Here is a 23,204-nt window from a genome sequence, read left to right on the forward strand (position 1 = left end):
AGATTCAGATCACAAGCGAATCACAATTCAGTGCAAAAGTATGGAAAAATTCTTGTAGTAAACTAAAATTTAATTGCTTTTCACCCAAGTGTTTCACTCTAAAACAGCTTGCTATCTTCTTAATTATGTGAAAAGTATATTACTATCACAGGTTTGCTGTATCAGGAGTATTTCAATAACGCAAACATCGCCTTATTCTGTATTAATTAAGCATCCCTGCGTTGTTTTGGCTTTACACAGTCCAGTGTTTACATGATCGTACCTCGTGGTGTGCCTGGGCTCCTCCCCCGTCGCAGAGCATCACTCTGACGTGATGGCGTCACGTACACGTAAGTTGCTGGCTGGAGAAATCGCGGTGATGGCGACGACGGCTTGGCGCTGGAAGGGGACGCAGTGAAGCTGGCCTCGGTTTGGATATGACTAATGTCTATTTGTTAAAGATTGGTTTGCTACTTAGCTATTGCATGGGCTTTGGATGAATCTCGGGCTTCTTACTTCTCATCACTCCTTTTCTGGTAAGTGCAGCGAGTGTAGTCGGTCTTTGGTGGGTTTTGACAGAGGCCTCGGCTCTGGGGTCCGCCCTCCATCTCATAACAACAAAAACAGTTGCAGATAGCAGCGCTAGCAAAGAGCGCTACTGCTAGCTAATCTGATTGCTGTTAGTTTTATGTCACAGCTATTAATGCCAAACACCGAGTGCTAAGAGATTGCAATACAACAGCACAGTTTTTACTGATGATACTTAGAGTCTGTTTGAGAACTTTGTATTGAGCCTTAACGCTCTCTTAATACTTTATTCTCCGGCCATTGTTGATGTACGTTAACGCTCCAGCAAATGTATCTCAACGAAAGAGAAGAAGAAGCCGCCGTAGCTTCGGGGTTATTATTATTATCATTTCCTTTTGACAGTAGTCAGATCTGACGACACTGTTAGCACAAATTATGTTAGCTGGGATTAATTTATTTCTCCGTAGTTTTTAACGTTACTTTGCGAAGTCCTTCTCGCTAGCAAATAGATCATTTTTGGGTGCTGCTCAGTAATGGCTGTGGCTAATTTTATACAATCTACATTCCATGAATTTCTTCGGTTGGTACTAATTACGATAGTATAACATGAAATTGTATTTTACTAGCGCGCATTGACGTGTATATTGCAAGTGAAAGAAAAATGTGAAAACCATAGGTCAGCCATAAAGTGCCGCGGTTCAGTGTTGCTATCTGGCCGTGAACGCCAAGCTGGCTTCTCAGTAAATGCAGACAACTGGAACAAGAAATATGACTTATTTTAACTTGATAAAATCACGAAAAGGGTTGACGCTCGGTAGCCAGTGATACAAGCCGGCCTGTCACGGGATAGGAGTAACGCTAAGGCTCTAAGGGGCTTAAGCCTTCTGTGTGTGACTGAGTGAACTCGGAGCCAGACGAAGACGCGGGTCACGGGCCGTCTGCTGTAAACAGAGACGTGTGTTGAGCAGATATGCTTTATCAGGTAGCACCAGCAGTAAGAGCTGGACTCCTCATTCTGTGAAGTAATGGCCTCCCTTGGCCGTTTCTCAGCACTCAAAGGCCAGGCCATGCTCAGGGCCTCATCTGTTGCAAGTTCAGTCACATTTTTTGTTCAAGTTTTTGGCCCAGGCATTTGGTATTTCCAGTGCTCCTGAGAAGGTGTGCTGAGCTCCTGAGCTGCCCATTTACTGACCCTCTTATATGAGATTTCAGTCTTTGCAAGAGTAACTGATCATTCCAACAATTTGTTGGGCTGTTTGTGGAGATATTCTTAACAAGTAGTATATTTTCAAAAATATTTAGTAATATCACTGAATTAAATGTGTATCTAGGCAAAAGCATTTGTTTCATATTTCATATTATTCTTGGTGAATATTGCTGGTGTTTCAAGGGCTCACTAGGCATGAAATCAATACCAGCCACCGACCAAGTGCTGGGAAATGTTTGACTTTGCCTGACCAGGCCTTTGGGAAAGTTGCCAACCATAGTCAGGAAGTTAAAACACAAATCACAACTGCATGTGGAATATAAAACTATTCCATACATTCAGTAGCTTACATCAGCCTCAAGAAGTTAGTGCATGAACTTTAAAGTCATATTTCGTTTCTGTTAATTTTATGGGGGTGAATTTGACATTATTTGGTCACATGACTGAACCATTTCAGTGTGCTGGCCACACCGTAGACTTAGTGCTTAGAAATCCAGCTGGCTCCCCCCCCCACTCTGCATCTGAGTTTAAGTGGTATCTCTCAGCTCACATGCAAGCCACCGTGGCCACCAGTACATCTATATTTACCAGGAAATCAAAAGGCCTACTGTTGCCTGTATGTCTCTGTAAATAAATCCTCTCTTTGCAAAATATAGGGAGGGTTGAACACTGAAGCATTTTGTCATTCTTCCTTTTCATTTCCACAGATTTCCATGTCTTACTTGTGAGAGTTTCCAAACGGGATCACCGGGATTGCAAATCATCCGTTGTTGGTTGTCTGTGGTGAGTCTAAAAGATGTGCCACACAATTTTTATGACATATTTTCAATCTGTAGGCACATAACAACAAAGGTTGCAGTTTGCTGAGCAGAAGCTGCTTTGGAGGTAAAACATGTCCTGGTTGCTTTGAACTATTCTCTCAAAAAAATTCATCAGTCCAGAAAAGTGATGGCATTTTTTTTAAACTTGTTAATAAATGTTTTTGTGTTTTCATTGCTGACTTTGAACTTGCATTTTTGGATGTAGTAACAAACTATTTTCACTTACAGTATTTTTTTAAATGCCTCCAAGCCTGTTCCATAATTCCCATGACAGAATTATACTTGTTTTTAATTTAATATATTCAAAGGTTGCAGTCTTTAACTATCTATATCAGGCTTGTCCTTTCTGTCCAGATATTTCCTCCAGATTCTCTGAATAATTTCATGATATTTTACAACATAGATCTTGTAATGCCCATATTTGTTTTCAATTTTACTTTGAGAAATGATGGTGATAAAGATCCAGTGTGTAATGTTTAGGAAAATCCACTGAGAAATGCAATATGATATTCATAACAATGCTTTTCATTATTGCAGAATCAAGTTAAGAGAAGAAACATGTTTTATAAATCCTTTTATACCTACAAATGAAACATGTCCTCCATGTTTTCTCAGTAGATCTGTAAAAACAAACAAAATAAAAATAAGTCTACTTTTTATTTAATTTCTTAGTGCCACTCTTGGAAGGGGATGTTGAGAAGATATGTATTTAGTTGGCTGCAGTCTGCAACTGCATTTTATACACGGCCCCTTTACATTGTTCATAGTTGGAAAGACTCATAGGTTGTCATTTAAGTCACAGTTTTCTATTTTCTTTTTATTTATCTTTTCACTTTCTTTTGATTTTCCATTTTTGCTTATTGAAAAATTTGTAAATAATCGATTATATATGTGATCAGTATTAAAACAAAAACATCATTTTCCATTCCCACCATCTCAAACAACATATAGATGAGACTCAGTTTTTCCTTTGGTTGCATTTTCTGGGAAGACAAAACCATGCTATAACACAGTTCAAATGATAAACATGTGTCTGAGGTTTTTTATTTATTTTTTTGCCGAGTAGACAGTGAAGACATGAGTGGAATTGATGAGATTAGAGATGGATGAGCAATGGCATGCAGCAGAGGTCCCTAACCGAGGTCGATCTGGGAATATTGAAACTTGTGGTTGGTGTTAAAACTGCTCAGCCACCACAGTGCTGAGATAAACATGTTTTCATACTATAAGTCTTCAGTTATCTTTAAAAGCAATCGATTAAAACAGAAATTATTTTAGATTTAAAAAAATCTTCTTGCGAAGTGACTTTCTGTCACTATCCATAGATTATAGGGACGAAACTGACATATTGAAGATAGATTTACTGCTAAGAATTAGTATCAAAATATTCCTAATTGACCTGAAATGTGTGCTGATTATGAACACTTAAATTAGCATTTTGATCATGATTTTGTTTTCTTCCAGCATTGGACAATGTTGCGCAATTATAATTACAAAAGGGAAACGGAAAGCATACATGAACACAAATGGCTGGCTTTATATAGTAGTTTAAACACAATGGCTAAAAAGTACTGTAGGTAACTTAGCGGTTTATTATCGTAGCTTATTGTATTTCTGTGTTTTTTTACAGATTGATCCAGGCCGGAGTTTGTTGTTGGGTGACCCACACTCCTTCACAGGGGCCATGGTAAAGTATCTTCTCTTTATCCATGCTTTGGATGATAACTGTTGTGTCTATTAGCCTGGGAACAGTCAGGAAAATCGGAATTCTCAATTGATTGTAACTTTTAATCAGCACTGTTTACCAGTGAAGCAGACAGTTACATCAGTTCCAGTGGTATCAAAGGTCCTCCAGGGTTGCTGTCACAGCAGGTCAGCTTTCACTTTCCATGGCAGAAAAGTGTTTTCTGTTGCTATGATGTGACATAAGCACTGGACTGGATGTGTTTAACTTTTTTAAGCGTGTTCTATGTGCTGGCCTTGCCAAAGCTGGACTCAGCATGGTATCTCCTCCAGCTATGGTGACTGAGTATCAGCTGTGCTTATGCTGAGCCAGCATCCCACAGGATGTGCTACCACCATCTGCACTGTCTGTTATCTCCCATCTCTTTCTAACCACTGTAATCTTTCTTTGTGCAGCATCCAGACTAAACTTTTCCTGACCTAACACGCATGTCCTGTCGATCTCTGTCAACAGCAGAGGGCCAAATATTTTTTTCCACCCTTTTGCCCTTGAGGAGAAAACCCTAGACTCTGCTTGTATATCCATGCCTTGCATTCCCCACTGGAATGCTTCCTCTGAGTCTTCATTTGGCATAAGACTGCTACCTCAAACATTTAGCACTTACAAAGTTTACAGAATCATACACATTACAGACATTCTGCCCATCAAACATTTGATTTTTTTACTCTTTTTCTGTAGTATCTTTTGTAAATGAATTTCCATGTATGTATCTGTTTTAGGGCTCTGTATGTTTCTTATACCAATGGCTTGTTGCACAAGTGATAAATTAAACAGTTTGCACATCACAGTGTGGGTGGGAAGGGTAAGGCATAAATGCAGTACTGCCGATTGGTTTACATTAACTGTTACAACAGGGACTGACATTTAGTCTAAGATGGTGCTGTGGCCATAAGAATTTAGGTAAACTTACAAAACTCTAAAAAAAAGTTTGACTTTTATGGGGAACTACTCAGCCAGCTATCTGTGTTTAGATGTTTCAAAAGCTATGTTATAACTAGAAATGTGGTTGTAAAAAAGTAGTAGTTGTTGGTTATGCTGATGTCAGTTCCTTTATTAATAAAAAGTCCTCTCTGCAGGAGGAGGAGGGGCAGCAGAGCCTGGAGTGCATCCAGGCCAATCAGATCTTCCCCAAGAAGTCCCCCGTCCTGGAAGAGGAAAATATGCAGGTAAGCTAGCCGCTGCTTCCACAACTTACCTTACCTTTTAGCAGCGTTATCAAAAAGATTGATTCTCAGATACTAATTAAAAGTGAATTTTAATATGGAGTTAGATATCAATAAGCACGGGTATTGATGCTTAAAAGCCAGTTTGGCATCTACTGGTTTACGGAAAGGACCAGTCTCCTCTACCTGCTGTCAACAGGCACTGCAGTGGGCAGCCCCTTACAACCCCCTACAACACTGACCTTGTTTACAGTGTTGCCAACTCTGAAAACTCTTTTCTGACCCTCTAGCTGATGTTATTGGAGACTTTTGTAGAATGACTTAAAAGCTTGTATAGTTTATTCTTCTCAATGAGCAGTGGGTATTGCTACAAGCCTCTCAACCATCCAAAAGCACACTCAAGAGGCTCGGTCCTCGTGAAAATTCTGATAGTTTCCAAGCCTTACATGTAGAGTGTATATGATTGGGTGTCCAGAAACTCATCACTCATCCCATATTAAAAATCCAAATTATCCTGTCGAGAGAAGCTGATTTTGGGCGTGTAGGGGCTTTGTCACAACACAAGTTTGTGTTTACGCTGCACTACCTAAACGAACTGGATCCTTTAAACAGTGTATTCCACTCCCTGCCAGTGGCGGCACTGCATCAAATATTATTGAAGTGAAGAAAACTTGTTCATCTATTGGTTATTGCAGGACCAAGATTTGCATATGTAGACAGACAGAGTCTGCATCTTTGATCCAAATCAGTTGTTTGTGCGTTCACATTTCCCCGAGTGAAGAAGACTTTCTGAGCAAACAGACTAGTATTTGAATCAAAATGGCTGGTGTGAATGGCCTACATTTAGGGCCCCCAAAAACACTGAAGGTGACAGTAATGATTCTCTTCTTAGTAATCAATTACATAACCGTGTTTGCATATGATTGAAGCTTAGTTTCACCATCCTAAAAATAAAGTCATAAATGGATATGTCAAAAGATGGAGCCATTTAATCCGGATGGGAATGTTTACTCTGCAGATTTGAGCTTGTGTCAGAGCTGCAATTTCCTATTTTATTTATTAATTAATTTTTTTTGGTTGCCATTAATGTTTTAAAGTTTCTATCATGAAAGTGGTTGTTGTTTTGATGCATATCACAAAATGGTGATAGTAAATACATCTGGTGAAGTACTGCTCTTTGCATATATATCAGCATAACTGCTGATGTGATCTAAGTGGCTTTGCACTTTATTTCAAATGTTTTATCTCCTGCTGTTGCTAGGTGCCCTTTCCTGAGCTGCATGGGGAGTTCACAGAGTATGTAGGGAGAGCAGAGGATGCGATCATCGCCATGTCCAACTACCGCCTACACATAAAGTTCAAGGAGTCCGTTGTCAATGTAAGTATCTTTAAAAAATTTTAAATGAATTTTGGGGTTATAAATATGATGAGAGTGCATCTTTCACACAGCTCAAAGTAACTCAGAATGAGCTGCATTATGTCTATTGGAGGCTGTGTGAAAGTGTGTATTAATGTTTTGTGAATGGACAGAGCCTGGGCTGTTGTGCCAAGTGCTGTGGTGACCAGGCCATTCAGACCTGATCTCCACTGGCAGCAACTCCACGTGACTCATCGTCTTCATTTCTAAACCCTCTCGCTCACTCCGCTTTCTCCCTGTACTTACCGTTGCCATGGTTGCAGTCGCTCAGGGGATGCATAACAGTCAAATTCTCTCTATTTCTTTTCACTATGTTACAAAAAAGATTAGCTTTGATAGCCAAGTGTGCCCCCGTAGTTGAAAGAAAAAAGTACCTTTGTGTACAAGAACAAATAAGTTCCTTACCTCAATATTCTTTCTATAACATGTTGATACATTTTTGACAACTTAAGAAAAGTTTAGCTTATGATCACCTTCAGTACTTTTTGAATGCTGTATATTTTACAGCTTCATTATGTACAGCTGTGTAAGCCACTGTTCTTTGATTTCCCTTTTTTTTTTTTTTTTTTTTTTTTTAATCCTACAATCTGTCCTCTGTGTACTCATGACCAGGGTTTTATCTGAGCCTGTTTACATACAGTTGTTCGAGGGCTGTTGTTTTTGCTCTCAAATTAAAAGATAATTTTCTAGAGGCCCTAAGAAAGCAAGCTGTGTTCAGAGAATCAGGCTGTTCTTCTGCTGGCATGCAAGAGCAGGGAAATTGTGCAATGACACATCATGTGCTACAAGTAAAAGCTTTTTTTTTGTTCCTCTTCCTCTTCTTCTTTGTTCATGTTTAATATAGAAAGATTAAATCAACAACAAAATGATTCCATCAACAAATGTTCTTGTTCAGAAGCTGATTAAAAAAGACGTTTGAGATAAAGTCATTGTGATGCACTTAGTCAGTATTTCAAACGATTTTCTGCAGGTGAATTACTGGATTAGCTCGAGCTTAATTTTCATTACAAAAATACATATTATTAGGCAGGCTGCTTTGACAAACACCACAGTGGTCGTCTCTTCCAGGCCATCACTGAGCGTCTGTTAAAGCTGAAGCAAACTATGCATTTATGGTCAGCTTTGAAAGGTTGTCGTGTTTAGTTGGCTTGAATAGCATTGAAACTGAAAGCCACATCTGGACCAGAGATGTCTGGACCTAAACAATGCTTGTTTTGCTCCATTCAATGGGACGTGTTTACAGTACAAAACATAGACTATTTCCAGACTTTACCATTTAAAATATAGTTTCATTTAATCTGACCTCAGTTAGTTTGTTGTCTCATCTGAAATGTGTCTGTTTCTATTGTGGTACAGGATGGTAATGGCCTCTGATTTAAATCAATATTTTGCCAGTTCTAGATATTTTTCTTTAAGCTAAGTTCTAATTAGAGATATAACTAATAACTGCATTTGTTGTTCCAATTGCAATAAATGGTAAAACCCCAAATTTAACACTCAATTTTGGCCTCACAAACAATTAATTCATATAATGTCATATGAAGTTAAGGGGGATAGGAGTTACCATATGTTATAGTTTTGATAAACGTCTGTGTGAGAGTATTGCATAAGAAGGAAAACAACACTTTTTAATGTATTTTCTAATGCATTAGGTGCTCAGTCACATTTTAACAAAATATTCTGTAGCATTAGTAATGAATCACTTGTGGAGTTGATGGCAGCAGTATCCAGGTTTACATGCATATTTTAGATAAGGATGCTGTGCTCAGGGCTTAAAGAGTGGGCACAACTCACATTTTTTATGATAGAAACTCCAACTGTAACCTGTCACATGGCGGCTCTGCGACTCAGCAGCAACCCATGGATAAAACAGATCTTTTATAAACTCGCAGTCCTGCTTTCTAGGACTGACCTGCGGTCCAGCGAAAAGTAAAAATAAGCTAGTGTAATTGTTTTAAAAAGTCTTGATAATCAATCAACAGCCTACAGGATGCAGTCTAAGGCAATCTCTTTCTGTTCCTTATCGCAGTGGTAGTTACTGGAAGTAACTTTAGCTATGTCTATGTCTTCCTGCTGGCAGCATGAACGGTTTAAGAATGCTTGTAAAAAAAAAAAAAAAAACGGTTTGACTGTGTCACTCTTAAAGAGAAAATTCAAAATTGTCTCCTGACTGGCCAAAATGTTTTTCTTCAGAAATGAAGACGAACAATTGAAAAGAGTGTTTAGTTAAATTTGAAATAGACAAAAAGAAAACATAGCAAGTGCAGCATATCCATAGCAAACATAAATGAATAATTAAAGTCAAGACTACGTCTCAATTTAAAAAATGTGGTTGGAGCTGTTACTGCAGGTGTGAGCAGATGAGTCTGAGAAGGTTGGCGTGGGAAGATTAAAACTGAAAATGAATGAGTAATAATGTGAGTTCACACATTGTGCCGGTTAATGAAAGTGCCACAGTTTCTGCTCAGCTTTCAAGCTGATGGATAATAACTGCTGCTCTACTAAAACGTCCAGGGTGGATCCACACTCTGGCATTTTGATACCAGGAGCTCAAATATGCCTTTATGAAAACATAAACACTGAACTAACTCCAGCTCTTATCAAACACAAACACTTTTCTTAAAATAAAAACATTTAAAATGTTTATTTAGGTAATCAGTCTTTCACATGCATAGGTTTTTTTTGTTTTGTTCTTTTCGATGAGTCTGCTGCATGTATCTATCTTCCTGTTGCTATTTGTTGCTCATCACGTGTTGCCAGGGTTAATTGGACCGTAACGGCCCTCTGGGTACTGGCTCATGTCAGTAAGAGCTAATGTTCTCCTCACACATATTTGGCCGGGCTGACGAGGCGTTTGCGTCACATGGTAAAGCTGTTAGAGCTCTATCATGGTGGTGTTGGAAGAGAGCGAGGAATGGTTAAAAAGCATCTCAGGAATTTTAATGGTAGCCAAATTAGGGATGTAGATTGGAGGGCAGGAATTAAGATGTGGCAGCAAGAGACTCAAACATCCGGATTATGTGGTGATAGCATCCCCCCACCTCCACACACAGACACTCACACAGTCAAATTACAAATACATTACACTCATCATTGTTCTCTGTTTTTCTTTTGGATAGAGTTGTTGTTGTGAGGTGTCAGTGAGTACCCAGCAGAGCTGCACGTAGTGGAGTGGTTGATTTAACTGTAATTTAGTGTGTGCCTGCCTGTTAACTAACCGGTGCCTCAGGGAGTGGAGTTTTCTTTATTCACCCTGTTTAACACCAGATGCTGAATTAAATAGACACAATGAAACAAATATAATTCAAGCTGCAGGCCTCATGGTGCATCAAAGACATCTACATACAGCTGTAACCTGTCATTGTATTCATGTATTGAAAACTGATTCGTGTTGAGTGGCTTGCGATGGTGCATGACTCCTTCCTGTGTGAGCATCAGCTTGGTCCACTCCTTTTATGAAAGGCCACAATGCTGCTGAAAAGTGCTCTTAACTAATTTATTGAGCTCAATCAAAAGCAGCAGTCATCTCCCTGCAGTGTTACACGTGACATGCTGGTACTTTGGATGGTATTTGCCTATAAAAGATAAGACTGTGGCTCTGTGGCAAAAGGAAACTACAGATATAAGTTCTTCAGCATCTGTTATTGAGTGATTTTTGTGTTGCCATATGCAGCGTTAAGAGGATTAAATTTATTTAAGAACTCAGAGGGAGCTGTGATGTGAAATACTAATGAAAGAGCACCTGAAGAAGTGGTCTGTGTGGGTTGCCACAATTTTAATAATCTTTGTGTGATTTTTTTTTTTTTTAACAAATGCATATTTGAAACAAATGTAATATTATAGCACATGCCAGCGATTGTTAGCATGACGGCTTTATTATATTACTACTAATTTGTCAAAGGGATTTTCATTTACCATCCTCCACACGTTTTCTACTGTCTGCATGAGCTTGGTTGGTTCATTTGCTATGTAAACTCTGAGCATGTCCTACCTGTGTGAGAACAGCTCAACAGCTTTATGTTTGACACTTATCTGTCCTCTGCACCACAGGTCCCTCTTCAGCTGATTGAGAGTGTGGAGTGCCGTGATATGTTCCAGCTTCATGTCACCTGTAAGGACTGCAAAGTTGTCAGGTAAGATTAGGAATCTTTATTTTAGTTTACTTTATTTTATTTGCACATATAACATAGCACAGCATGACATTTCCTTCATATTTCATTTAGGAAAACTTTATAATCCAATAAGGAAAAGTAACACCTATTGCCCCGTTTCCACCAACGTATCCGGGTCGGTGCGGGACAGAGTGGTATGCATTTGTTTGTGTCTCCAGAGGCAAAAACTGGAAAAGGTGCCAGAATATCTAATGCAACCCACCTTACCTTTTGCTGAGGTCCCAACCTTACCGAACCAACCCAAAAAGGTGAAACTTAAACTTAACATACAGCAAGATTGGTCAAAAGAATCATACTTAAAATGTGACTCGGCACTATCAAAACAGTAACAACGCCATGTTCAAAATCACATGCTAAGAAGAAAGAACACAACCTGCTGGATATCAGCCATTGTCCCGTGTGTCTGTGTTGCATTCGTCTTCATTATAATTCAAGGAAGCCATTGCAGCGCTTCGATATTGCGCTATTATGTAGCTAACACATCTGTTACTATCCAGCTGATACACCGTCTGCAGGTAAGGTACGGTTTGGCTGTGGAAATGCAAAAGAGATCAGGTCGGGCTGGGCGTTATGAACTAAATCTTATATCTCGATATTTTTTACCTGAATCACGATACACGATATATATCTCGATATATTTATTTATTTATTTCTTGTAAAGTAACAAAAGAGACAGTTCTAATTTACAGCCTTCAGTGCTAAATATACTTTTATCAAGGATCAGCAGCACATGTGCATTAAAAGAGCTGACTGAAATTAAAGTACATTTATATTAAATTAAATGCTCCTAAAACAAGATAAATTAAAAATACTTTTCAATGACCATAACAAAAATACAGCTGTGCAAAATGCAAAAGAAAAGATGCTCGATACAAACGATATTCCCTCCTTCTATATTGTGTCTGATAAAGTCTCAATATATTTGAAAATCTTGATATATTGCCCAACCCTAGATCAGGATTTACCGAGCCAAACCTTCCCATCCTGAGCCAGATCCCTTGACGGAAATGGGGCTTAAGAAAAACCATGATATCTTTTCTCTCTTTAAAGTTTACACCCCATGTTTAAAGACATTAAATATATTTTAGTCATTAAAGTTTTGCATATGATATGTAAATATCATATGCAAAATAAGTTATTTTTCATATGCAGTTTCACCCATCAACTCTTGGTTTATTCACCTTAAAGCAGTAAATGGAAACACATCTGATTTCCGTTTCTTTTCTTTTCTTTTTGAGCCCTTTCAAAGATCACCTAAGATGTGCTTTGCCAGTGAATCTAAATTCAGCTCATTGTTTGAACTTATTTACATGTGAGACCCAAACAGATTGAAAACGTCACAATTGAAATTTAAACAGCTTATCCACTAACGAGTAACATTTCTGGTAAAAAATCTCTTTTGTCTTTGTCTATTTTACAATGTGGCATTTGCACCCTCAACTTTGAATGTTCACAGTTTGCGTGCCTTCACATTTGATTCCCAGGTGTCAGTTTTCCACCTTTGAGCAGGGTCAGGAATGGCTCAAACGCCTGAACGCAGTTGTACGCCCCCCCTCTCGCTTGGAGGATCTATTTTCCTTTGCCTTCCACGCCTGGTGCATGGAGGTCTATGCTGGTGAGAAGGAGCAGCATGGCGAGCTGTGCAGGCCAGGTGTGCTTCTGTCTCCCTACATGTCCTCTCATAATCAAAGGAGAAGATCTTTTCTGTTCAGGTCTTATCGGACATCACTTTCTGTGCAGGTGAACACGTGACCTCGTGGTTCAAGAATGAGGTGGAGAGGATGGGCTTTGACACCCAAAATGCTTGGAGAATATCTGACATCAACAGCAAATTCAGGTAACCGAGGTTCTCATTCAGAATCCTGCTGCTGTGTTGATTCCCCCTCACTCCCTGCCAGCAGATCCTTTGCTTTTATTGGCTAACAACAGAAGTCGATGTGCACTTTAGACCGTGGGTGGTTGTGTTATTTTACTCCACGGGTGCTACACCCCTGGGCAGATAAAGGGCCAGCCCAGGATTAGGTGTCTGTAGACAGAGACTTTTGTTAAGCCATCACAGCCCTGTGGTGCTCCTTCTCTTTGTTTAACTTTGCTCTCTCTGGTCCTCCTGTCATGCTAGGCTTTGCCCCAGCTATCCCCAGCAGATTCTGGTGCCAGTCTGGATCACTGACAAGGAGCTGGAAAATGTGGCAGCCTTCCGATCTTGGAAGAGGTTCCCTGCAGTGGTTTATAGGTTGGTGTTTTTGCTTCTTCCTCTTAAACTTTAACTTCTTTTAACGTACCTCAAAGAATCAATGAGTTTCTTTATGTAAAGGAACTTAAATTCTTAGATTAAAAGTTTAGTTTCCACATCAACGCCACATTTCCTGCAGGCATCAACCCTGAGTTCATCGTCATACCACACAGAAATGATGAGTTTCTTTACGTAGACAAAATGTATTCTCATATAAAGTCTTATGGTTGTGTGTCTGAACCAGCGCCAGCCTCCTGCTTGCTTTATTTTTACTGAGGCTTTCCCACCACCACATATAATCTGCAGGTCAGAGTCAAAAGCTTCAGTCAGTTTTTTGTCATGTGTTTCAAAGCTTTTGATTTTTGATTTTTTTGTTTTGAAAATGTACCAAAAAAAGAAAAGAAATTTGCAGCATTTTAAGTATGTAGAAGCTTTCGAAGATAAAGCTGACATTCAAGTTCAGGCTTTTCATAAATATATGAATATTTGTTAGTCAGCTCATTGTTGTGGGTCAGAAAAATAATCACATAATTTTTTTTTAGCAATTAAATATCCAGATAGCAAATGTTTGGGCCAAATATGGGCTACTTTTGGCAAAATGACAGAGTTAACGCCACTGGCAAGTGTTGTGTGGGCCACAAATGGACCAGATGTCAGTTGCCAGGTTGGCTTGGATTATGACAAGTCTCCTGTGGTCCACATGAGGTCCAGATATCAGGTGTTGACCTAGACATAGATTACAGCAAGTATTTTGTGGGCCAATATGGGAAGCCTACCTGGACATAAGTGATGGCAATTTCCTTGTGGGCCACATGTGGTGGTTGTATGGCTACGTTTTGGCAGCCACAATCACATTTAGTCAATGGCATGAGTCAAGGCCAAATTTGAGCTAAATAAAATTGCACATTTGGGCCAAACACTTCTTGCTAATTAGGTAAAGTTGTGTCTTAGATTAAATCAATAGCATTGTCACCAGTAACTTCTAGCTTTGGATCCCCCCCTCACATAGACACCTGAGTACAGGAGCTGTTATCGCCCGCTGTGGCCAGCCAGAGGTCAGCTGGTGGGGCTGGAGGAATGCTGATGATGAGCACCTGGTCCAGTCCATTGCCAAGGCCTGCGCCGTGGACAGCAGCTCCCGTAAACACCTTTCTAACGGCATCTACACCAACGGCTCAGACCTGCCTGATACTGATTTTGGTATGAGCTTGCATTCAGCCAGAATGGCCCACAGACAGTTTATGCTGTTTGTGCCTTCACAAAAACACACATTTCTAGTTAAGCACACACCTTTTCTCTGTGAAGTCAGATTTCCACACTGCGCTTTTTCAATCTGCAGGAATTTGGAGCAGACACTGTTGTGCAATCCAACCCGTTAGGGCTTGTTGGAAGCAGCTGGTTTACTCAAACACAGATCACAGTAAAGTCAGATTAGGCTTGATGTGCCTAAATAAATATTTTATCTGACTTACTGTTTTTTGCTCTTTTTTAAGTAATAATTTCAGCCTGAACTCATCTTATATTTTCACACAACCTGAATTCTACTAAGCTGTGACCTTACTGTTCTGTGTTTCAGAATCATCCATGACCAACAACTCAGAGGTGGAGACACTTGCCATCCAGCCCCACAAGTTGCTGATCCTGGATGCCAGGTCCTACGCTGCAGCTGTTGCTAACAGGGCTAAGGGTGGAGGCTGTGAATGCCCAGGTAAGGCTTGCCTGCTCTATCCAAAGCTTCATGCAGGTTTAAAAGTGTAGCCACAAATACAGTTGTTTTCTCTGCTAAAATTAAAACGTTTTTGTTAATTTTTCCCCCTCCTCTGTGGGTTTTTCTCCTTTGTAGAGTACTATCCCAACTGTGAGGTGGTGTTCATGGGAATGGCCAACATCCACTCCATCCGCAAGAGTTTCCAGTCTCTGCGTTTTCTCTGCACTCAGATGCCTGATCCAGCCAAGTACGATTTCTTTTTCCCATTAGATGTCTCCAGCAGCGCCAGTAGACTTCTCTAGTTGCCCCTGCTACAAACCTGCAGGCTAAAACTTTCACTGTAAACTCATGAGCTTTGCTGGTGTGAGTGTAAGCAACTAGTGAACACAGTGTGTTCTGGCCTTGTTCATACATCTGTGCCTGATTTAGAAAACCTGGCATAACCCCAGGTGAATGATCCTTTTCTGTCTGTACTCCAAGTCAACGCTGTTTTGATGTTTAATTAAATTACAGTGACTTAAGAGAATGCTGCTAAATGTAGTTAGTAGTTTAGATCTGAACACAAAAATGGATTTAAATAAATCTTCTTGACTATGCTAGCTCAGCTCAAGGACTTGTAGAACCTTTCAAATAAAAGCAACTAAACACTCCAGGTTGCAATAATAATGTAATTTGAGTTGTTTCAAAAGCTTCTTTGTATCAGAGAACTGAGCATGGTTGCTAATAAAGTTAACTTTCACTTTTAAGATTCTGTCACAGGCCTTGTCAGACCCCCTCCCCCAACCCCCACCCCAGTTTTATAGACAGTAGCAATAAAATGGTGCTTAGTGTTATAAACCAGATAAGATAAGACAAGTAAAACATTTCTTCCCTGCTGAATTAGGTGTTTATGTAAATATCCCACTGTTTTGAACTATTACATGCCTATCACTGTGAGTTTATGGTCTCAACTGTTTGCATTTAAAGTCAGCTGATGGATACACTCTTTCATCTGAACTTGTGCAGTTAACAGAAAAAAATATATTTGTCATTCATTTAGATCTATTTTAGTCTTCTTTAACTTTTGAGAAATTGCCCTTTTGTCCTAATTGACAGTATGTTTTTTTCATCGTGTTCACAAACTACCAACTAAACTTAGATGTTTTGTGCTGAATGGCTGATTTACAGGGGTCAAACAGCTTGTTTACTTGTGATTGGTGCTTAGATCAATAACATTGATCCCATAAAATCACATCACAACAACCCCTTAAATGGTGTTGATCCTTTTAGCTTTTGCTTTGACCTTTATTTTGTTGTGTTGGACTGGCCTCTCCAGTAAACTTCTTCAAAGATGTATTTGCAGCTTTCTGATGTTTTTGCTGTGTTGCTGTCTTATTGTCTACAGCTGGCTTTCTGCTCTGGAAAGCACCAAGTGGCTGCAGCACCTGTCTCTGCTACTGAAGGCAGCCCTGCTGGTGGTCAATGCTGTTGACCGAGATCACAGGCCTGTCTTGGTCCATTGCTCCGATGGCTGGGACCGCACACCTCAGATTGTTGCTCTGTCCAAGCTGCTTTTGGACCCTTACTACCGCACCATAGAGGTTTGACGGCTTCCCTTTTTGTTTAATTCCATTTCTGACACCTTGAAGATTTGCTGCACTAGTTTTAAGGCTTTCAACAGCTAATTATCTATATATATCTAATAACTTTTGTCTTTGTGCAGGGCTTCCAGGTTTTGGTGGAGACCGAATGGCTGGACTTTGGCCATAAGTTTGCTGACCGTTGTGGCCATGGGGACAACTCGGAGGACCTGAATGAGCGCTGTCCTGTCTTCCTGCAGTGGCTGGACTGTGTTCATCAGCTGCAGAGGCAATTCCCATGCTCTTTTGAGTTTAATGAGGCCTTCCTGGTATGTACAAGTTCAATGGTTGAAGTCTGACTCTCCTTGCATCCTTAGATTTATCATCTCTGAATGTTTTCCTGTCTGGAAGTGAGAATGGAATGTCTAATTATTGCATATCTGTGTTCAGTTTCCACTTGTGTGACACTGATATGCATTTACCTTCTGGGTGTGTTTACAGGGCGTATTAGGGAGCCTCTTTTTATCTCTGCTCTTGTTATGCCTGGGATTTGTATGCAAGCCTAAGCATGTTAGCTCATGTGTGTGTTTGTGTTTGCAGGTGAAGCTGGTGCAGCATACATACTCGTGTCTGTTCGGCACCTTCCTGTGCAACAGCGGCAAGGAGAGAGAAGACCGTCACGTTCAGGAGAGAACCTGCTCAGTCTGGTCACTGCTCAGACCAGCCAACCGCACACTGAGGAACATGCTGTACTCCTCCCACTCCGAGACAGTACGTCCACTGTCAGTCATTCTGTCCTGTTGGAAGCAGAGTACTGCTGTCTCTGCTTGTTCTGAATATAGATTTATATAAACCTTTACAAAGGCACATTCAGAAAGCTTTTATACACTCAACAAACGTAGTTGAAAGCCTTGCAAGACAATGCATGGGAAGAAGTTTATTGTGATGAATGAGAGTCTTCAAATCTTGAAACCAGAGAATATTCAGGCCTGGTTTCCTGTCAGTCCAGACAGCATGTCTTCAGAGTCCTTATAGGAAGGCAGGATGTATTTTGCAATGTTTTAGCTTAACTCCTAATTGTTATGGTTTCAATTTGATTTAGAGGTCTTCTTCACTCCCTTCTTAGAACTGCATTTTTGTGGTTGCTGTTGTTGCTCTTCTTTGTGTGTGAAAGAGAGCCTATGGGCAATAGAATTCTTCACTTACTATGTAGGAAAGCTGTTCTCAGGACTTATTTGCATTCAGATGTAACATGTCTCTCACTGGTTCTGGTTTAATTAATATTTTGACCAGTTAGCAGATTAGCTTCAGAACATTTTGTTGCTGTTATTTGTCTTCTTACCTCTTCATTTTTAATATTGATCTGAGTAAAGTTTGCATGTCACACTGCAGGTTCTCCACCCAGTGTGTCATGTGAGGAACCTGATGCTGTGGACGGCAGTCTACCTGCCCAGCTCTTCCCCCACCACCCCCTCTGATGACTCCTGCTCCCCATACCCTGTGCCTGGTGCCAACCCAGAGGATGCGCCCCTGGGCAGGTGAGCCTGGCGCGCTGGCAACCGACCCCTACCCCCACTTCCTGCCTCATGTAAGATGAAGAGAAGTTGAGGACTCCCACAGCCAGAGGGACCTGGCTTCTCAACTCTACTGCTTTAATACATCAGTTGTTTTATACTGTACTTATCATCCATCTTGTAATGGTCATGACATATAAAAAAGCAACAGGAAGCTGTTTGATTTTAATGTTGACATGTTTAAGTATGCTAACTCCAAGTTATAGATGAACTCTAAATGTTTTATTGTTTTTGCTCCATTTTTCTCATGCAGGTGATGCTGATGGGCTTTATAGGTAAACAACATAGTTAACTGTTCTTTCATTTTTTTGTCTAGATGTACGAAAACCCGCTCTTTTGACAACTTGCCCAGCGCATGTGAGCTGGGAAGCTCGCTGGCTCCCAACCGCCGCTCCAGTGACCCGAGCCTCAATGAGAAGTGGCAGGACCACCGGCGCTCTCTGGAGCTAAACATGGCAGTGGGGCCAGAGGGAGAGGGGAATTCAGATCAAGAGGTGCAGCCTAACGGAGTGGGGCCTTGTCCGAACGGACTGGACTCTGAGCTGGATGACAGCCCGCTGTCACAGGACTCGCAGGCTGTGCTTCCTGAAGAGGCCACTGTGAACCCAGCAGGAGATGAAGCAGAGGAGGCAGAACTGTCTGTGGCAATGGGTGTGGCTGAGACCCAAATGGAGAATATTCTTCAGGAAGCCACGAAAGAGGAGGCAGGAGCAGATGTGCAGAGAGAGAGAAGTGCTTCTGTGACTAATGCTAGTACTTCTGCTAACACAGAAGAGAAGATGGAAGTAACAGTTGAGGAGGAGCATCAGATTACATTGGTTAATGGGGCTGATATGCAGAGAAAAACATCTGCCAATGGTCACCATCAAGAAAATGGTGTGATGGAGGTTGAGGAGGGTGGTGACTCTGTTCCTCTGCCAGCACAAAAAGAAGAGGAGCTGGATGAACAGGCGGCTGAGGTGACTCAGACTTCAGAGGGCCCGCTGAAGCAGAATGTAGAGGACTCTGTACAACAGGAGCTTGAACATGGACCCATTGAGTGCTGTTCAGACGAGCCTGAAGCCCATAGAACTATAACTAATGGCTACGTGGACAGATCGCCTGAAGAGCCAGGTGTTGACGAAACATGCCCTGACTCTGAATCTGATCCCGTGGAGCCAGTAGATAAGAGGGCCTCGCTAATGGAAAGTTCCACGGAGACGTTAACCGAAGAGGCCTGCAGCAGAGTGGAGCTTCCAGCACAGCAACCCGTTTGCCCGAACCTCCACCACAGCAGCGATGGCAGGTGCCAGCTTCCCTGCTCTAGAAAAGAGAGGGGCCTGGAGACAGGTGAACAGGGTTTAAACAGGACTTTAAATGGGGGCGGCAAGCAGCCCTCTATCAGTGCCTTTCAGTCAGTGAGTGCTGACCCTAGCAGGAATGGACTTTTTAACGGGGACAGTTCTGATGGAGATCCCTGCGGAGGACCTCACTGGGCCAAAAGTAATGGGGAGCGGGCCCCTCTGAGTCGACAGGTGTCCCTAGCTAGCTGCAACTCCCTGATCCTCCACCCTCGGGGCAGCGGTGCTCAGCACCGCTGCTGCCACGCAGTGCTGAGCCGGGCCACTATCAGCCCGGAGCAGCCGTCCCGCAGCCACCTAGATGACGATGGACTGACCCTGCACACAGACGCCATCCAGCAAAGGCTGAGACAGATTGAGGCGGGACACCAGATGGAGGTGGAGACTCTGAAGAAGCAGGTGCAGGAGTTGTGGAGCCGCCTAGAGAATCAGCATCTTGTCGGCTCCCACAGGATCAATGGAGACATAGGAGATGAAGTGGTAAGATACTGACGACCTGATGCCTTTTAAACTCTATACGTAACTAGTAGCAACAACCTCAGCCCACATGTTAGCATTTACTAGGTGATGAGCTTGACACCATTTCTTTGTCTTTTCATACAGACCTCAATGACAGACTCGGAGTACAACCTTGACCCAAATTGCTTGTCGCGCTGCAGCACAGAGCTCTTCTCAGAGGCCAGCTGGGAGCAGGTGGACAAGCAGGACACGGAGGTGAGCAGTCGCTCTAACCGAAAAGATTTTTATCATGGAGGGGAAGGACCAAAGCTATTAAAACCTAATTTAGGAGTTAGGTTAAAAAATTAGGAGGTTGCTCTGTAGGTGGAAGCTGTGAACGGCTTTGTACATTTCAGGTCACTCGCTGGTACCCTGATCATTTGGCTGCCCAGTGTTACGGCTGTGAAAGCAGGTTCTGGCTTGCCACCAGGAAGCATCACTGCAGGTAAGCACTGAGGCTTTTCAAGCTGCAGATTCACTCCTCTCTGGTTTAATCTGAGCTTCCTAGAGTCTGCTGAGGTGACTTCCAGCTTATTCCATGTATCAGAATGACTCTCAGTGACCTTTTGTGATGGGAATAACTTCCTTTTCACATTGAATAATTTGCATATGTGACTAAAAGCTGATTTTGAATCAGCAAGGAGTTTGTAATCTAAAAGATTTCAGTGTTCTCTGTGTTATATTTATGGTCTAAGTTTTTGGCTCCTCTGCTCCCAGTAAAAAAAACAGAAAATGTACCAAACAGAAAATTTAATGCATTATTTGACTGAAAGTTACTTTAACAAGTACAATATAATGTAAATATAGTGTTTAAAGGCTTCATTGTAACTCACAGCAGTACTTGCAACAGCCATTTTAGTTTAGAAGTGAACTTTGTTTAACTACATCTCTACTGTTGTCACTTTGCGGAGTTCTGTTAAAGTGAACTGTGTCTTCTATTGGTGGTTAGTTTGATTTAAACTTTTCTAGATTGGCTTGTTGCCCTCTGCTGATGCCTGATGTGCTCACATATGTTTAAGATCAGATCACTTTGGTAAATTATCATGATTTTTATGCGCAAATTAATTGAGCAATACTATAAATTTGTAAAGATCACATGAACGTTCCTTATAGATCTATAAGTTTTATCTTTTGAATCCAACTAAGCTAAATAATATAGAAACAACGTAAACAATTAAGTTTAATTTAAACAAAATCCTCTCTGCTTTATAAACAATAAATAAGTCCTTCATATTAACTCTGGATTTTTCTCAGAGAAAACGGATGGAAAAGGCTACAGGACCTATACCTGAACTTGGAAGGAGTTTTTTATGTAAACTACATTATAAAAATGTTTTTTGAACCTCAGTAGAGAATTTAGAAACTCGGGAACAACATCTAGCACCATTTTGACTTCTAGCTATTCTTCCAACTGAATAGCTGCTGTTTGAAACAAATACCTGGAAAAGTGAAAATAGAGAAAGAAACAAGACCATATATCTGAAATTAAATACGTTTATCTTGGAAAAAAAAGGGGAAAAAATGTCAAGTCGATTATATTTGAACAGCGAAACTATCTAAAGTTTCTAAAACTGAAATGACATAACATTTTATTTCAGTGTTCGGTTGGATAAACACTAACAAAGCTTAAACCCATTTACGGAACATTTACCTTTACTTTGCCGTACAAAGCTGTAGCTTTTGGTCTTGCCGTTGGTGAAACATATCCTGTCCTTTTTTGCTCCGTCCACTGCAACTTTTTACAGCAGGTGAGGCGTCCTCCTAATGACACTTTAGTCTTTTTTCCTATAATCAAAGACATCTGACAAATAAGACTTAATCTGTTTGTTTGCAGGGAAAATTCTTCCTTTGTCAGACCATTCAGCATATCTCTCAAATAAAAAGCAACACAAGTGGCAACACGTGATGTTGTGATGTAGTGTAACTTTGTTTTCTTTCCGTGTGTGAGTTGCGCAGATCTTCCTTCCTGATTTAGAAATATTCCTTTTATGGAGAGTGGCTATATTAAGGGATCTTTCCGATTAAATGGGCTGTTTAATACTTGGATTAATTGTGAAATTAAGTAGTTGTGCTCCTCGCTTCTTTTTCACTGTTTCAGCTTGGATAAAGTTAATCTCTATGATTTAGGGTTTTCCTTGTAAGTAAACTAATCTGTGCTCCATCAAGTTAAGGATTCAAGCAGATTCAGTACAGGCAGACTTTGTATCTTGATGTTATTTTTATGGTTCAGGCAGTCCTTATCCATTGTCTGCCCCTTTCCTCCTCTACAGTGGCAGGGAGCCTGTCCAGGAGGTCTGGTGAGATCCGGCTCCCTTGTCCTGCCCCACCCTTCTTCCCCTGGCATCGCTGCACCCTCCTCCTAATCCTAACCCCACCCTTTCCAACCCCCTTCCCCACTCACCTGCCGCATCTTCATTCAGTTTTGATTAGCAGTAGCTTCACAGTGATATTTCTCCTCATTCCTGAGATGTGTCGACACAGGTGTGCGTCCTGCAGCTGCAGAGCGTTTCCGCTGAGTGGATTTTGATTGGCTGTGACCGTAAACATGGTGCGGTCAGCGGGTCAGCTGTGATTGGTCGAGCGCTGATTGTTATTTCATGTGAAAAATTGGCACAATTCGACAATAAAGCAAAACAAAAACAATCCGGACTTCCTCAGCCTCAACCCATCATAGCAACACGTCGGCACTTCCACAACACCCACCCACCCAGCAGACACCCTGGCAGCATGCTGCCCCAACCCCCTCCCCCGCATCCTCTCCCAGCAGCACGGCATGGTGTCGAAAGCTGCTCGGTCCACTTGGCTTCATGAAAGGCCAGAGACTCAGAGTGAATTAGTTGTTTTTATTTATCTCCTCAGGTTGAGTAAAGGCAGGTATAAACAGCACCACTGTATGTGTGAGTGTGTGCGCATGGCATCACATCTGAATAAGAGCATGGGTGTTTGAGTGACCTGTTTTCTTTTGGTTGTTTTGTTTTGTTTTAATTGGCTGAATAATCAAGTTGTTGCAGCTTTATGTTGGAGCACCTCGGCTAACCTGGCATGTAGTTAGATTTCACTGTGAGGGAGGTTGGCGCACTGCTCTCATACCTTCTTCCCTCCTGTTTTATCATATGTCCCACATGGTCCAACTCTTGCCTCAAATTATCAGCACTCCACTGTCAAATCAAGTAATATTTTGATATGTAACATAGTCACATTCAGTTCCACCTACCACAGAGATGTATGGTAACAGGAGGTGTAAAGAGGCTCCGTCTACAG

The 23,204-nt window shown here is 41.2% G+C and overlaps 1 protein-coding gene across 3 annotated transcripts in view; it reads left to right on the plus strand.

Annotated features, from left to right (window-relative positions):
• Positions 1-347: 347 nt before the first annotated feature.
• The window catches only part of mtmr3 (myotubularin related protein 3), a 29,219-nt gene continuing 6,362 nt past the window's right edge, over positions 348-23,204 (plus strand). Inside the window, exons 1-20 of one of the 3 annotated variants that reach the window (XM_041998373.1) lie at positions 348-515; positions 2,422-2,497; positions 4,166-4,222; positions 5,356-5,445; positions 6,704-6,820; positions 10,910-10,992; positions 12,516-12,682; positions 12,772-12,868; positions 13,151-13,264; positions 14,274-14,464; positions 14,841-14,972; positions 15,108-15,219; positions 16,357-16,552; positions 16,675-16,860; positions 17,132-17,302; positions 17,924-18,069; positions 18,422-19,925; positions 20,049-20,159; positions 20,300-20,388; positions 22,214-22,240. In XM_041998373.1, coding sequence (XP_041854307.1) covers positions 4,220-4,222; positions 5,356-5,445; positions 6,704-6,820; positions 10,910-10,992; positions 12,516-12,682; positions 12,772-12,868; positions 13,151-13,264; positions 14,274-14,464; positions 14,841-14,972; positions 15,108-15,219; positions 16,357-16,552; positions 16,675-16,860; positions 17,132-17,302; positions 17,924-18,069; positions 18,422-19,925; positions 20,049-20,159; positions 20,300-20,388; positions 22,214-22,240 — 3,536 coding nt within the window. In that variant the 5' untranslated portion in view covers positions 348-515; positions 2,422-2,497; positions 4,166-4,219. The remainder of the gene's footprint in view (positions 516-2,421; positions 2,498-4,165; positions 4,223-5,355; positions 5,446-6,703; positions 6,821-10,909; positions 10,993-12,515; positions 12,683-12,771; positions 12,869-13,150; positions 13,265-14,273; positions 14,465-14,840; positions 14,973-15,107; positions 15,220-16,356; positions 16,553-16,674; positions 16,861-17,131; positions 17,303-17,923; positions 18,070-18,421; positions 19,926-20,048; positions 20,160-20,299; positions 20,389-22,213; positions 22,241-23,204) is intronic. The other 2 variants (XM_041998374.1, XM_041998375.1) reach the window with 2 other exon arrangements.

This window comes from Melanotaenia boesemani, chromosome 11 (genome assembly GCF_017639745.1).
Source record: "Melanotaenia boesemani isolate fMelBoe1 chromosome 11, fMelBoe1.pri, whole genome shotgun sequence".
NCBI lineage: Eukaryota > Metazoa > Chordata > Actinopteri > Atheriniformes > Melanotaeniidae > Melanotaenia > Melanotaenia boesemani.